This window comes from Balaenoptera musculus, chromosome 16 (assembly GCF_009873245.2).
Source record: "Balaenoptera musculus isolate JJ_BM4_2016_0621 chromosome 16, mBalMus1.pri.v3, whole genome shotgun sequence".
Classification (NCBI taxonomy): Eukaryota; Metazoa; Chordata; class Mammalia; order Artiodactyla; family Balaenopteridae; genus Balaenoptera; species Balaenoptera musculus.
Window position 1 is genome coordinate 45746112 of NC_045800.1, and position 12853 is coordinate 45758964.

Sequence of the window (12853 nt, forward strand, 5' to 3'; positions counted from 1 at the left end):
CACATTTCCTATTAAATCAAATCCTATTAATGGAAAAAAGAAATTTGAAGGGTTACTGTTATCCACTATTATAGAGGAAGAAAAGGTATACAAAAAAAGAGTCTGATTTTTAGACAATGTGATAAATAAAGATCAAAAGAATCTTTTCCCCCAGTAATTAGGAATCAGTGATTAAGAAACGTGACTTCTCTCTTAAGTGCAAATATTTATTTCTTTGCCAAAAATTTAAGTTATTGCCAAAAATATACTGGAACATCCAAAATTAAATCATCTAAAATCTTGAATCACAAGTTCTAAAGAAATTTCAGGTAAATTTCTACAAATTGTATTTCAATTACTTGTGGTTAATAAATATAATAAACCCCTACAGTTATACAGCATGTGTTTTCCGAGTCAATACAAAACTGGAAAATTAAACAACCATTCAAATAGTTAACCCAAAAGGATGCTATGTCAAAAAGCCAGTAAGTCCCAAAGCAAGCTGCTGATATATTAACTTCTCTCAAGTTTGATACTTTAAGCTAAAATACACCCCACCTTCCTACATATAGTATGCTCCAGTCACCTTACATAAACTCCTATTTCATAATATGCTCTGCTTCTTGGTTTTCTACCTATTATATTCCCCGTTGCCAGTTCAAAATACCACCTTTTCCAAAGGCACTCTATACTCCTCCTTTTGTGACTCCCTCGTTCATATAGTTCCTATTCAGTTTCTATCTCTTTTGTTGCACATATCTTAATAAATCTTGTTGTTAAATCAAAGTGAGTCTTATCATCTACACCATCTTGGGATCAAGGAAATAACAGTATAATTGCTGACAGTCATTTAAAAATAAGGAATTCCTAAATTGGCATGTTCTTCTACCCACCAAACCTCTTCCTACTACTGGTTAAACATAACAGAAAAGTATGTTAAAACTGATATATTTGGTAAATTTCAGTCTATTCAGTTATATTAAGGGTTGTTTTTGGTTTGGTTTTTTTTTTTTAATTTAAAGGCAGGACTGTCTTGGAGGAGAATTTTTAAAATTTGGAACATTCATTCTAAAATTATTCAAGTCTATCTTTATTATTAGTCTATAAACCCACTGTGATTAAAAAGTTTAATGAATTTACCACTTACTAAAGAAATAACTATTTGAAAAAAATCCTAACATAACTCCTACTAAATTCAAGGTATGTCTCCCAATTTTAACATTCTAGAATAACATAATTAAATTTATATTCACATTCTCATTCTCATTTATTATTTCACACTTCAATCATATCCTTTCTCAGATAAGTAAACAATATGTAATTATAAACTGCTAACTACTATATAAAGGAAGCCATGAAAACAAAAATAGGGGAACCCAAATTGATCTACAGATCCAAAACTATTCCTTACACCAAAATCCCAGCCAACACCTCTTTGCAGAAATGACAAGTTGATTCTAAAATTCGCGTGGAAGTTGAAGGGACCCAGAACAGCCAAAACAATCTTGGAAAAGAAGAACAAAGTTGAAAGTCTAACAATTCCTGGTTTCAAAACTTATTCCAAAGCTACACTAATCAAGACAGTGTAGTTCTTGGGAGTTCCCTGGTGGTCCAGTGGTTAGGACTAAGTGCTTTCACTGCCGTGGGCCTGGGTTCAACACCTGGTCAGGGAACTAAGATCCGGCAAGCTGCACAGCACAGCCAAAAAAAAAAAAAAAAGACAGTGTGCTTCTGAGAAAATATCTGCAAATCATATATCTGATAAGGCGTTAATATTCCAAATATATAAAGAAGTCAGACAATTTGATGGGAAAATTTTTTGATTCAAAAATGGACAGAGGAACTGAATAGATATTTTGCCAAAGACAACATCCAAATGGCCAACAGGAACATCAAAAGGTGCTCAACATCACTAATCATCAGGGAAATGCAAATCAAAATCACAAGATAGGGGCTTCCCTGGTGGCGCAGTGGTTGAGAGTCTGCCTGCCAGTGCAGGAGACACGGGTTCGGGCCCTGGTCTGGGAGGATCCCACATGCCGCGGAGCGGCTAGGCCCGTGAGCCACAACTGCTGGGCCTGCGCGTCTGGAGCCTGTGCTCCGCAACAAGAGAGGCCACGATAGTGAGAGGCCCACACACCGCGATGAAGAGTGGCCCCTGCTTGCCACAACTAGAGAAAGCCCTCGCACAGAAACGAAGACCCAACACAGCCAAAAATTAAAAAAAAAAAAGTGCAAAAAAAAAAATCACAAGATACACTTCACACCTGTTAGAATGGTTATCATCAAAAAGACAACAAATAACAAGTGTTGGTGAGAATATAGAGAAAAGGCAACACTTGAGTACTACTGGCAGGAATGTAAACTGGTGCAGCCACTATGGAAAACAGTATGAAAGCTCCTCAAAAACTTAAAACTAGAACTACCATTATGATCCAGCAATTCTACTTCTGGGTATACACCCAAGAAAAAGAAAATAGGATATCGTGGTGCTATATGCACTCCCTGTTCATGGCAGCATTATTCACAATAGCCAAGATGTGGAAACAACCTAAGTGTACATCAATGAATGAATGGATAAAGATGTGGTGTGTACACACATACCTCGTTTTACTGCACTTCACAGATACTGTGTTTTTCACAAATTGAAGGTTTATGGCAAGCCTCCATTAAACAAGTCTATCAGCACCATTTTTCCAACAGCATTTGCTCAGTTCATGTCTCTGTGTCACATTTGGTAATTCTCGCAATATTTCAAACTTTTCATTATTATTATATTGTTATGTTATGTGATCAGTGAATTTTGATGTTACTATTATAATTGTTTTGGCACTTTTTTAGCAATAAAGTATTTTTAAATTAAGGTATGCCCATTGTTTGTTTAGACATAATGCTATTGCATACTTAACAGATTACAGTATAGTGTAAACATAACTTTTATATGCATTGGGAAACCAAAAAATTCTTGTGACTTGTTTTATTGTGATATCTGCTTTATTGCAGTGGTCTGGAGCTGAACCCACAATACTTCCAAGTACGCCTGTAAATAAACAATGGAATATTATTCAGTCATGAAAAAGAAGGCAATCCTGCCATTTGCAACAACATAGATGGCCCTTAAGGGCATTATGCTAAGTGAAATAAGCCAGATAGAGAAAGACAAATACTGCACAGTATCACTTATACATGGAATCCAAAAAAACAAACCAAACTTATAGAAAGAGAGAGTAGAAAGTGGTTACCAAGGGCTGGGAGGAGGTGGGGGAAATAGGAAGAGGTTGGTATTCATCATTCAGTTATAAGATGAATAAAGTCTGAGGATCTAATGTAAAACATGGTGACTAAATTGATAACACTGTATTGCATAACTGAAATTTGCTAAGAGGGTAGAACTTAGAACTTAAATGTTCTCACATACACAAATAAAAGATAAATATGTGAGGTGATGGATATGTTAATTAACTAGATGAGTGAATCCTTTCACAATGTGTATGCATATCAAATCACCACAATGTATACTTTAAATATCTTTACGTCAATTATACCTCAATAAAGCTGGGGGGAAGAAAAAAAAAGACAGTGTGGTTCTGGCATAAAGATAGACAATATGGATCAACAGAAGAGAACTGAGAGTCCAGAAATAAACTCTTACATTTATGGTCAGTTTATTTTCAGCAAGGGTGTCAAGAGCATCCAGTGGGGGAAAGAATGGTCTTTTCAATAAATGGTGCTAGGACAACTGAATATCCATATGCAAAAGAAGAAGTTTGACCTCTTCCTCAAAGCACACCCAAAAAACTAACTTAAAATGTACACATATCTCAATGTAAGAGTTAAAACTATAGAAGAAAAATAGGAGTAAATCTTCATGACTTTAGTTTAGGCAATGGTTTCTTAACTATGACACCAAGAGCACAAGTAACAAAAGACAAAAAAAAAATTAGACTTCAAAATTTAAAACTTTTGTACTCCAAAGCCATTATAAAGAAAGTGGAAAAACAATCCACAGAAAAAACAACCCAAATTAAAAATGGGCAAAGGATTGGAATAGACATTTCTCCAAAGATATACACATGGGCAACAGCACATGAAAAGAGGCTCAATACCATGAGCCATTAGGGAAATGCAAATAAAAACCACAATGAGATACCACTTCACATCCACTAGGATGGCTTATAGTTAAAAAAAGAAAAAGAGAGAGAGACAATAACAAGGTTTGGGTTTTGGGTGAGGATGTGGAGAAACTGGAACTCCTATATATCACTGGTAGAAATGTAAAATGGTGCAGGAACTTTGGAAAAACACTTTGGCAGTTTCTGAAAAAGTTAAACTTAATCATAGCACCCACCAATTTCAAATTCAGGAACTACCCCCCCCCAAATAAAAACGTAACGACTTGTACATGAATGTTCACGATAGCATTATTAATAATAGCCCAAAAGTGGAAACAACACAAAGTTGACCAGCGAACAAATGGATAAACAAAATGTGGTATATCCGTACAACAATAAAAAGGAATAAAATACTGATTTATGCTAACATAGACAAACTCTGAAAACATTATTGAAAGAAGCCAGTCACAAAAGACCACCTATTGTATTACATGATTCCGTTTATATGAAACGTCCAGAAGAGGCAAAGCTATAGAGTCAGAAAGTAGATTAGAATTGTCTATGGCTAGGGGGTTGGAAGTTGGAAGGAAATGAGGAGTGATTGCTAATAGGTACGGCATTTCTTTTGGGGTGATGAAAACGTTCTACAATTGAATATGATGATGGCTGCCCAACTCTATGAATATACTAAAACCAATCAACTGTATACCTTAAATGAGTGAATTGAATGGTATATAAATTATATCTCAATAAAAATGTTATTAAAAAATATAAACAGAGGAACCTCATTTGTCTGGGGAAATAACACAACACAGGAGAGCAAAATCATATCTTAAAGGCAATGGAAACCCACTGAAGAGTTTTTAAGCTGGGGAATGTCACAATTAGATATACATTTTGCAATGTTTGGAGAACAGACTGGAAGAGAGCAAAACTGAAATTGAGAGTTCAGTAAATTGAGAGTTCAGTAAATTTCAGCAAAACTGAAATTGAGAGTTCACTAGTCTAGAGAGGAATAATTTTGACAATGGGACTCAGGTGCTTGGGAATTAAGATCAACAGGATTGATGGATGGATCTGAGAGGTGATGGTACTACGAGGTTTCTCCCTCGTAAAACTGGATGTATGGTGATGCCATTTACTGAGACAGAGAATAACAGGTTTGCTGCTACTATTGTGGTTGATATTTTGCAAGACAGATCTATGTCAGTTTTTTACACATTAGTCCTAGATGTCTTTAAGTTATCCGAGTAAAATGTCTAATAGGCTGTTAGCTATATAGATTAGGAGATCAAAGAAAAACCAGAAGCTGAAAATATATGTTTGGGAGTTATCAGTGTAAGTGAAACTGAACCAATGAGAACAAAGGATGCTACCTAGGAAGAAATAAAAAAGAGAGGGAGGCAGTAAAATGGAACTAAGCGGAATACCTCAATATTTAAAGAACAAACAGAAAGAAATGAGCTGGCAAAGAAGACTGCCAAGTGGTCTTAGGAAAAAAACAAGAGAGAGTGTAGTGTTGTGGACACAAAAAGGAATGTTTCAAGGAGGACCTAGTCAGTGCTGAAGGCTGCTTTTCAAAGTAAAGTAAGATGAGTAATGAAAAATGCCATTTGGATTTAGTGACATGGAGACGTCATTAGGGACCTTCATGAGACACCAATCTAGTGGCATGATGTAGCCGAAGTCAGACTGGAATGGGCTGAAGAATACTGAGTGGGAAGTAAGGCAACAGAAACAAATATAACTAGTTTGGGTGCAAAGTGGAAACAATTTAAACCCATTGCTGGAGAGCAGAACAGGATAAAGATGGGTTCTGATTTTTTTTTTGAGCGTGATTTGAACATATTTAAAACAAAAGGAAAAAAGAGTAAAGAGAGACAGAAGTTGAAGATATAAAAAGGACAAGAGAGAATCAACAGTACTAGGCTCCTGAAGAGGTGGGAGACAATGAGATCCAGAGGACACAGGGAAGGGCTGTCCTTAGGAAGATGGAAAATTCTTCAACGTGACAGGAAGGAATAAGGAGGAAATGAAAGCACTTGCAGGTTAGGTATGTACATCTGTTAGCAGGAAATTAAAGGAAATCCTGTGTGATGGCTTATTTTTTCTGAAGCAGAAGGCAAAGTTATCTGCTAAAAGAGAAGGAAAGCAGGAGGGTGAGAGATTTGAAAACAGTGAAGGTTTAAATAACTGCCCAGTCAGATTCCTTTGAGATGTTTATTCCTTGTTTGTTTTACCATTATTCCACTACCCTTTTCCCCTTTACTATATACCCACATTTAGAGTTTTCTAAAATGAAATAACTGTGTCAATAATTTCTTTGGTTTTATTTACAGACTACCAAATTCAACTGTGCTGTTTTAACTATCACAGTAACAATTCATTTATAATGCTTCCTATTAACTCTCCTGTTTAAAACTCAAAAGGAAGACTGTATATCATCTTACATGATGAATTTCAAAATGACCCATTATGTTTTTATAGAAGCAATAATTTATCATATATACAAATTTTACCTCCAGACATCTAGACATACCATTTATTTAGAGGATTTTATTCCACATTCTTAACTGTGGCATATTGTTTGCGAAGATGGCCTCAACATCCTTGTGCACACTGCCCTTTGTATTTTGACTCCCCTATTCCCACCATCAAAAGTGGGGTCTTCTTCTCCCTATCAATATGGACTGGCCCTGTGATGTACTTTGACCTATAAAACTCCATAGAAATGACAGAAAGTGACTTCCAAACCTAGATTTTAACAGCTCTTGTAGCTCTCACTCTTGCCTTCCTGGAATGTAGCACATGAAGAAGCTCCACTTAGCCTTCTGGAAGATGAGGAACCTCATGGGAAAAGGCTCAGCCAACAGTTAGTATCAATTTGTAGACATAAGAGTGAGGTCATTTAGACCACCTAGCCCCAGCTGAGCCATCAGATGAGTGCAGCCACAAGAGGGAACCTGGATGAGATCAGAAGAACTGACCACCTGAGCCCAACTCAAATTGCCAATCCAGAGAAACATGAGCAAAGAAAACAACAGCTTTAAATCACAGTCTGAAACAATATCCTAATTTTTAATTTCACTCTTCTGTTTTAAATATACAGAAAAATTACTGAATATATAAACTTAGCACTTTTCTCGTGGGAAAATCATAAATAATATCACATTCACTTATCATGTTATTTATTTTGCACCTAAACTTAAGACTTCTTTAATACAAAATTATCAGAGTCAGAGCCTTGAGGTTTAGCTATTCATTTACTTATTAATCATGTACTGTATATCAGAATAATTCCTGACACTGCCCACATACCAGTGAACAGAAGAGGTAAAAATCTCTGCCCACACTGGGGAGTTATGGATAACCTAATTCCAAAATATATGTGACATAATTTTCAAGGGAAGAATATGTAACAAGAAACGTGTGTATTACACTAAAAATCACTCTTACCCTCATGCCAAGCACCAAGAACCCAATCTCTTCCATTAATGGGTACTTGCTGACCTGTTGCTGAATCTTCTCAGATGAAGCAAAAGGATCATAGCTTTTCCGCCCTATCTTTACATCCATTATACAGGGCTTATTAAATTTATGGGTCACATCTTCCAGTTTTAGGTATAAATCTGTTATTAAAGAAAAATCCTAATTAGTAATAGGAAAACATATTACTACTCAAGGAAAAACAAAAATGAGGAAATCTTAAAACTGAGAAAAAAGTTAAAACAAGTCCAGAGTCAACAATTATTATTACTCCACCTGAAGAGAGAGAAAAAAAAAAAAAGACTGACCAACCAATTTACAACAGGTATAAATGTCACAGGGAAACTCTTGCAGGAGATGGAATAAATAATATTCAACCATAAACAAAAGGTATGAATTAGATATAAGGCTTCCAAGGACATTAAAAAGGCAATGAGATTATTTTAAAAGTTGTCCCAGAATACATTCTCCTTTTGAATATAGTTTATATCATATATGCCTCAGCAGATATCAGTATTTTAATAATTTTTAAGTCTTCATTTAAAATTAGTAATAGGAATAAATCCTTCCCACAGAGGACACAACAGGTATAGGTTAAGAAAGGTAAATCAATCCAAATGATGGTCACTGCCAAATATACATTCTAGTGTTACTAGTCCCAAAGGAAAAACAAATATCTTGCTTTTTAGAACACAAGAAATCCTCAAAAGTTCATTTGTAAATAACTTTGGCATCCTGTATACATCTTTCCTCAGAAAACTATTATAAATGGAGATTCAAGTAAAAAAATAAACATCCCAGTTATCACACACGGTAGCTGACCTTATAGTTTTAGCTTGAATAAGAGTCCAGGTGCACTGAGGGAAAGAAGTAAGGAAAGAAATTCTTCCCCCACTTTCTGGGTGAATGAATCTTCCCAAATAAAGTTCTGAATGAGATCGTAATTTTCAGTTACGAATGTAATAGGAAGCACTTCTCGTAAAAACTTTTCCTCACAGACAGAAGTGATTATATTTTCTTTTTATCAAAGTAACAAGGTTTTACTTCTTTAAAGTAAATAAAATATAAGTAAATAAATTTATTTTTTAAAATTTTATCTCTTAGTGAAAGGAAAATGGCGAGAGGGAGGATTATAACCTTGTAGAACTAGGTGAAGTCAAGTGACAAAAAAGGAACTGCAGCCTAAGAGACCAGCACTGGCAGAAACAAGAAGGAGCATGCCACATTTTAAGAAAGTTTCTAACAAATGGACATCTTCAACAGGATAAGAGAAAGTAAAAGGTCTGGACACACACATGAACCTGCCGACAGTGAAAGGTAATGAGACAGGTAGGAATATCCTGATCAAGAAACTGGAACCAACCCATTTCTGTGCTTTAAAAGATAACCACAGGGGCGGACGAGAAGAGAAAGGAGGTAGCACAGGACAGGCCCCTTCAGATTCTCTCTTCCCAATTTCAGCTACCTTGAGCAAAACAGAAGGAAACCAATCCATCCTCTCCCTAAAGTTGTATACAAATTTCAGTAACTAGGCTTATATTTCAAGTATCAGAAAAGACTAATTAGATCCTAATACAGTAAATCATTAGCATTCACAAATTTATCATCATTAATTTCCATAACTCAAGAAACCCTAAAAGCCTTACTGAGGTGAGGCTATGTATGTGAGTATAAAGATAGTGTGTAAACCTAGCTATCACAGCATCTATAGTTCAGTGTAGGGTTATTATTTTCTACTTGCCAATTTGGTAGTGATTAAAAACAAAAAATAACCTGTTTGTTGTAATAAGATAGAAACGTCAGAAGCTAGAGTAGAGACTTTGCAAACTGCATATAAAATCCCCATTTTTTCCTTCTCTTGCGAAGGAGAAAAATACAAATGCAAACTTTCTTTATAGTGGGAATACAATAAATGTTTGCTGAAAGAATCAATGTTTGCCCTTCTCATTCTTACTGCCCAGGGGAACTCTGGGTTTGGCCTTCCTCATCCTGTAATAAGTTGAGCCATTCCTTCAGTAAACAGGCTTAAGTATCATCGATTTTATTTGACATTTATTTTGACTAGGCAAATGTTTGTCACTATCTTACTTTCGGGTTCTTGATATGTTTTATATGATTGGAATTACCAAATAACTGCTAAATTATTGATTATTAGTGTTAAGTTAATAATCCTTAAATTAAGGCCTACTGAGAGTTGGTTTAGTGTATTCTTTCAGTTCTCTGGCCTTGATTTTTTTAAGTGAAAAGATTTTGAAATTCTCATTTCTCTTTCTCTCTAAGTTATTAAAAAAAAAAAAAAACCTGCTTTAGAGATGTAGAGTTTTAAAAACAGAATATGATGCTATATATCTAGCAGCTTGCCACAACTGCTTTTGAATAAAATAGGTAAATAGGAAAATGAGGCATGATCTGAGCAATGAGATCTAAGCTGATTTTTTTTTTACAGGTTATTATCACTAGAAATTAATCTGAATACTAATTCCCTCTGAAAAAATGCTATTAGCAAATTATTTCAGTAGAAGACAGTTCAACTCAAAGTAGGTCAATCTCAAGACTTAATAACTTAAATGACCAAAGGCATTTTACAACAGGGGAGCCTCATTTATAAGGCAATGCTACAGACTGGATAACAAAGGACACTTTTTCAGCTAAGCCCCTCTGGGTATAGTGGAACAATATTTTTCAATCTTTAGGTATGCAGAAAATATGTTCTAAAACTCCACTGCCAAAATCTGATGAACTAAGAATAAGATAATGTTCTATCTGGAATAGTTTAGGTTCATTGTAACCAAGGTCAAAGAAATAAATTAAACTATATTAATATGATGTTTGGAAAATAATTATGACTATTTGATATGATGTAACTTGTAAGTAAAGACAGATTTTTGAATATTAAAAACTGAAGAGAGCTGATTTTTTCATATATACACATATATATGCATGTGTGTATAAATCATAAAGATAGCAAAATAACTACATTTACTTTTTTAAATTCTTAAAAGCTCTATTTAGGACAACAGATTCTGATGAAGCCAGTCTGTCAGAGGTCTAAGGACTGGCATATGTGAACCTCGGAGCTAAAAGATATTCTATTAAGCTTAGTCTTGGTATTTGTATAATAAATAATAGGACATCTATTTTTCATAAATACATGGATCTCATTACAAGAGGTCACACTGACTAGAAGTATAGTTTAGTTTAACGGGCTGTGGCCATAAGGGATATATCTGTTATTTACATATTAATTTATGGAAAATATATATAGAATTTCCATAGTTCCTTAATTTTTTGAGGTAAAAATCATGAAAATAACTACCAGGTATTCTAAAATACACCACTTCATGCTGTTATAAGCAGACTATTAAGTAAGACTTCTCAGTGGCTATACCAATGGCATAGTTAACATGCTCAAAATATTTATATATTTCATGCTGTTGATGATAGTATGTATAAGATTACACAAGGTTACTATAAATGAAAAAGTTTTTCTATTTTAAATATATTTTCTATTTAAATATATACAATTAAATATAATTATCTTAAATATTAATATAAATTAAATACTTACATTGTTTTCTAATACATTAAGCATAAAAAAAATTCTACTGACAGAATATAGTCCTGACACTCTAAGAAAAAAAAAGGCAGAAAATTCCCCAGTATCAAAGGAGAAAAAAATAAAAACATTTGAAATACTGTGGAAAAATTGAAAGACCTACAAAAAACTAAACAGTCAAGATGAGATAACTAGTTCTTTTAAAGGAAAGACAAGGGTGAAGACATTTAGAGAGTTGAAGGAAGACTTATTCAGATCCCCTTAATGAATATTATTGATTGTATAAATCATTAGAATATGGGTTCCAAGTTTCATCACATTCTTCCCCACCATATCTAGGTACTGGCTACCATCTTCATTTCTGAACCTCCCAAAAAGGAGAAAAGGCCTGGTGGTGAATCCCTGCCCATCTATGAAGCCAAATTTCTGTTTTTCACATCAATCTTCAGCTATTTCTAACAGTAACAGAAGCTGAAAGTAAAAGGAATTATAAATAGAAGAGACCTTGAGCCTCCAAATGTGGGATAAAGGGAACAGCTAATTTCAGTCCATGCTTCCTGAAACTTGACTAGTAGCTAGATCCAGAAACCTACCAATCAATGAGACTGGAGATTACATTTGAGAACTCTCAATTTGCTCAAACCTACTTGAAGATACACTTTTCCATTCCTCCAAATAACTAACAATAAAAGGCTTTTGATAGTACTTGTACTAGGTATCTATGTACTTACACACAAGTAAAATGAGATTTAATGTGTATAAATAGCTCCAAATCTTCAAATGTAATTACTAACAAATGTTTTACCTTAAAAAACAAAAAGAAAACAAAACCCACTGGTCATGTTCTAAGGTTTGCTAATGGTGATGACTGTATAACTCTATAACAAAAAACTACTGAATTGTACACTTTAAATGGGTGAGTTTTATGGTACATAAATTATATCTCAATAAAACTGCCGTACAAAATTTAAAAGAAAAAACACCCTATTGGTCAGCACATCCTTATGCTTCTCTTAAGTGACAATAATTTGCTGAGCAAACTGGCAGTACTTTCCACATTTTACAACTTTGGATTATAAGAATTATACAAAGCTGTATAAAACTCTACCTTGAGCACATAAGAAAAGATGCTCAAATAAAAAGAGGGAAAAAAAAGTCAAGAAATAAATTATGTCATTAATTTAATACTATGTAAAGTTCAGTAATACAAACCAGTTTTCTACTAAAATTTAAGAAAATATTTGTTTTCATGATCCCGTGGGCTAAAGATGTCAAAAAGTTTCCTATCTTATATTTATTTCATTTACAATCAAAATGATAAAAACAGAATGATGATTCCATGAACTCTCTAGCAAAATCAAAGCTGAACAATCTGTATGGTGCAACAGTTTTATCTAACTCCTTCCAGAGCTAAAAAACTGGAAAGGGGACTTCCCTGGTGGTGTAGTGGTTAAGAATCTGCCTGCCAATGCAGGGGACACGGGTTCGAGCCCTGGGCTGGGAAGATTCCACATGCCGTGGAGCAAATAAGCCTGTACACCACAACTACTGAGCCTGCACTCTAGAGCCCTAAAGCCACAACTACTGAAGCCTGCACGCCTAGAGCCCGTGCTCTGCAACAAGAGAAGCCACCGCAATGAGAAGCCCGCGCGCCACAACAAAGAGTAGCCCCCGCTCGCCGCAACTAGAGAAAGACCGCGCACAGCAACAAAGACCCCAT

At 34.8% G+C, this 12853-nt stretch overlaps 1 protein-coding gene across 3 annotated transcripts in view; it reads right to left on the reverse strand.

Moving 5' to 3' along the window:
- Nucleotides 1-12853, reverse strand: part of IPMK (inositol polyphosphate multikinase) — a 40488-nt gene that overhangs the window by 10410 nt on the left and 17225 nt on the right. For 2 of the 3 annotated variants that reach the window (XM_036828632.1, XM_036828631.1), the window contains exon 4: nt 7548-7720. In XM_036828632.1, the coding sequence (XP_036684527.1) occupies nt 7548-7720 (173 nt within the window). The remainder of the gene's footprint in view (nt 1-7547; nt 7721-12853) is intronic. The other variant, XM_036828633.1, reaches the window with a different exon arrangement.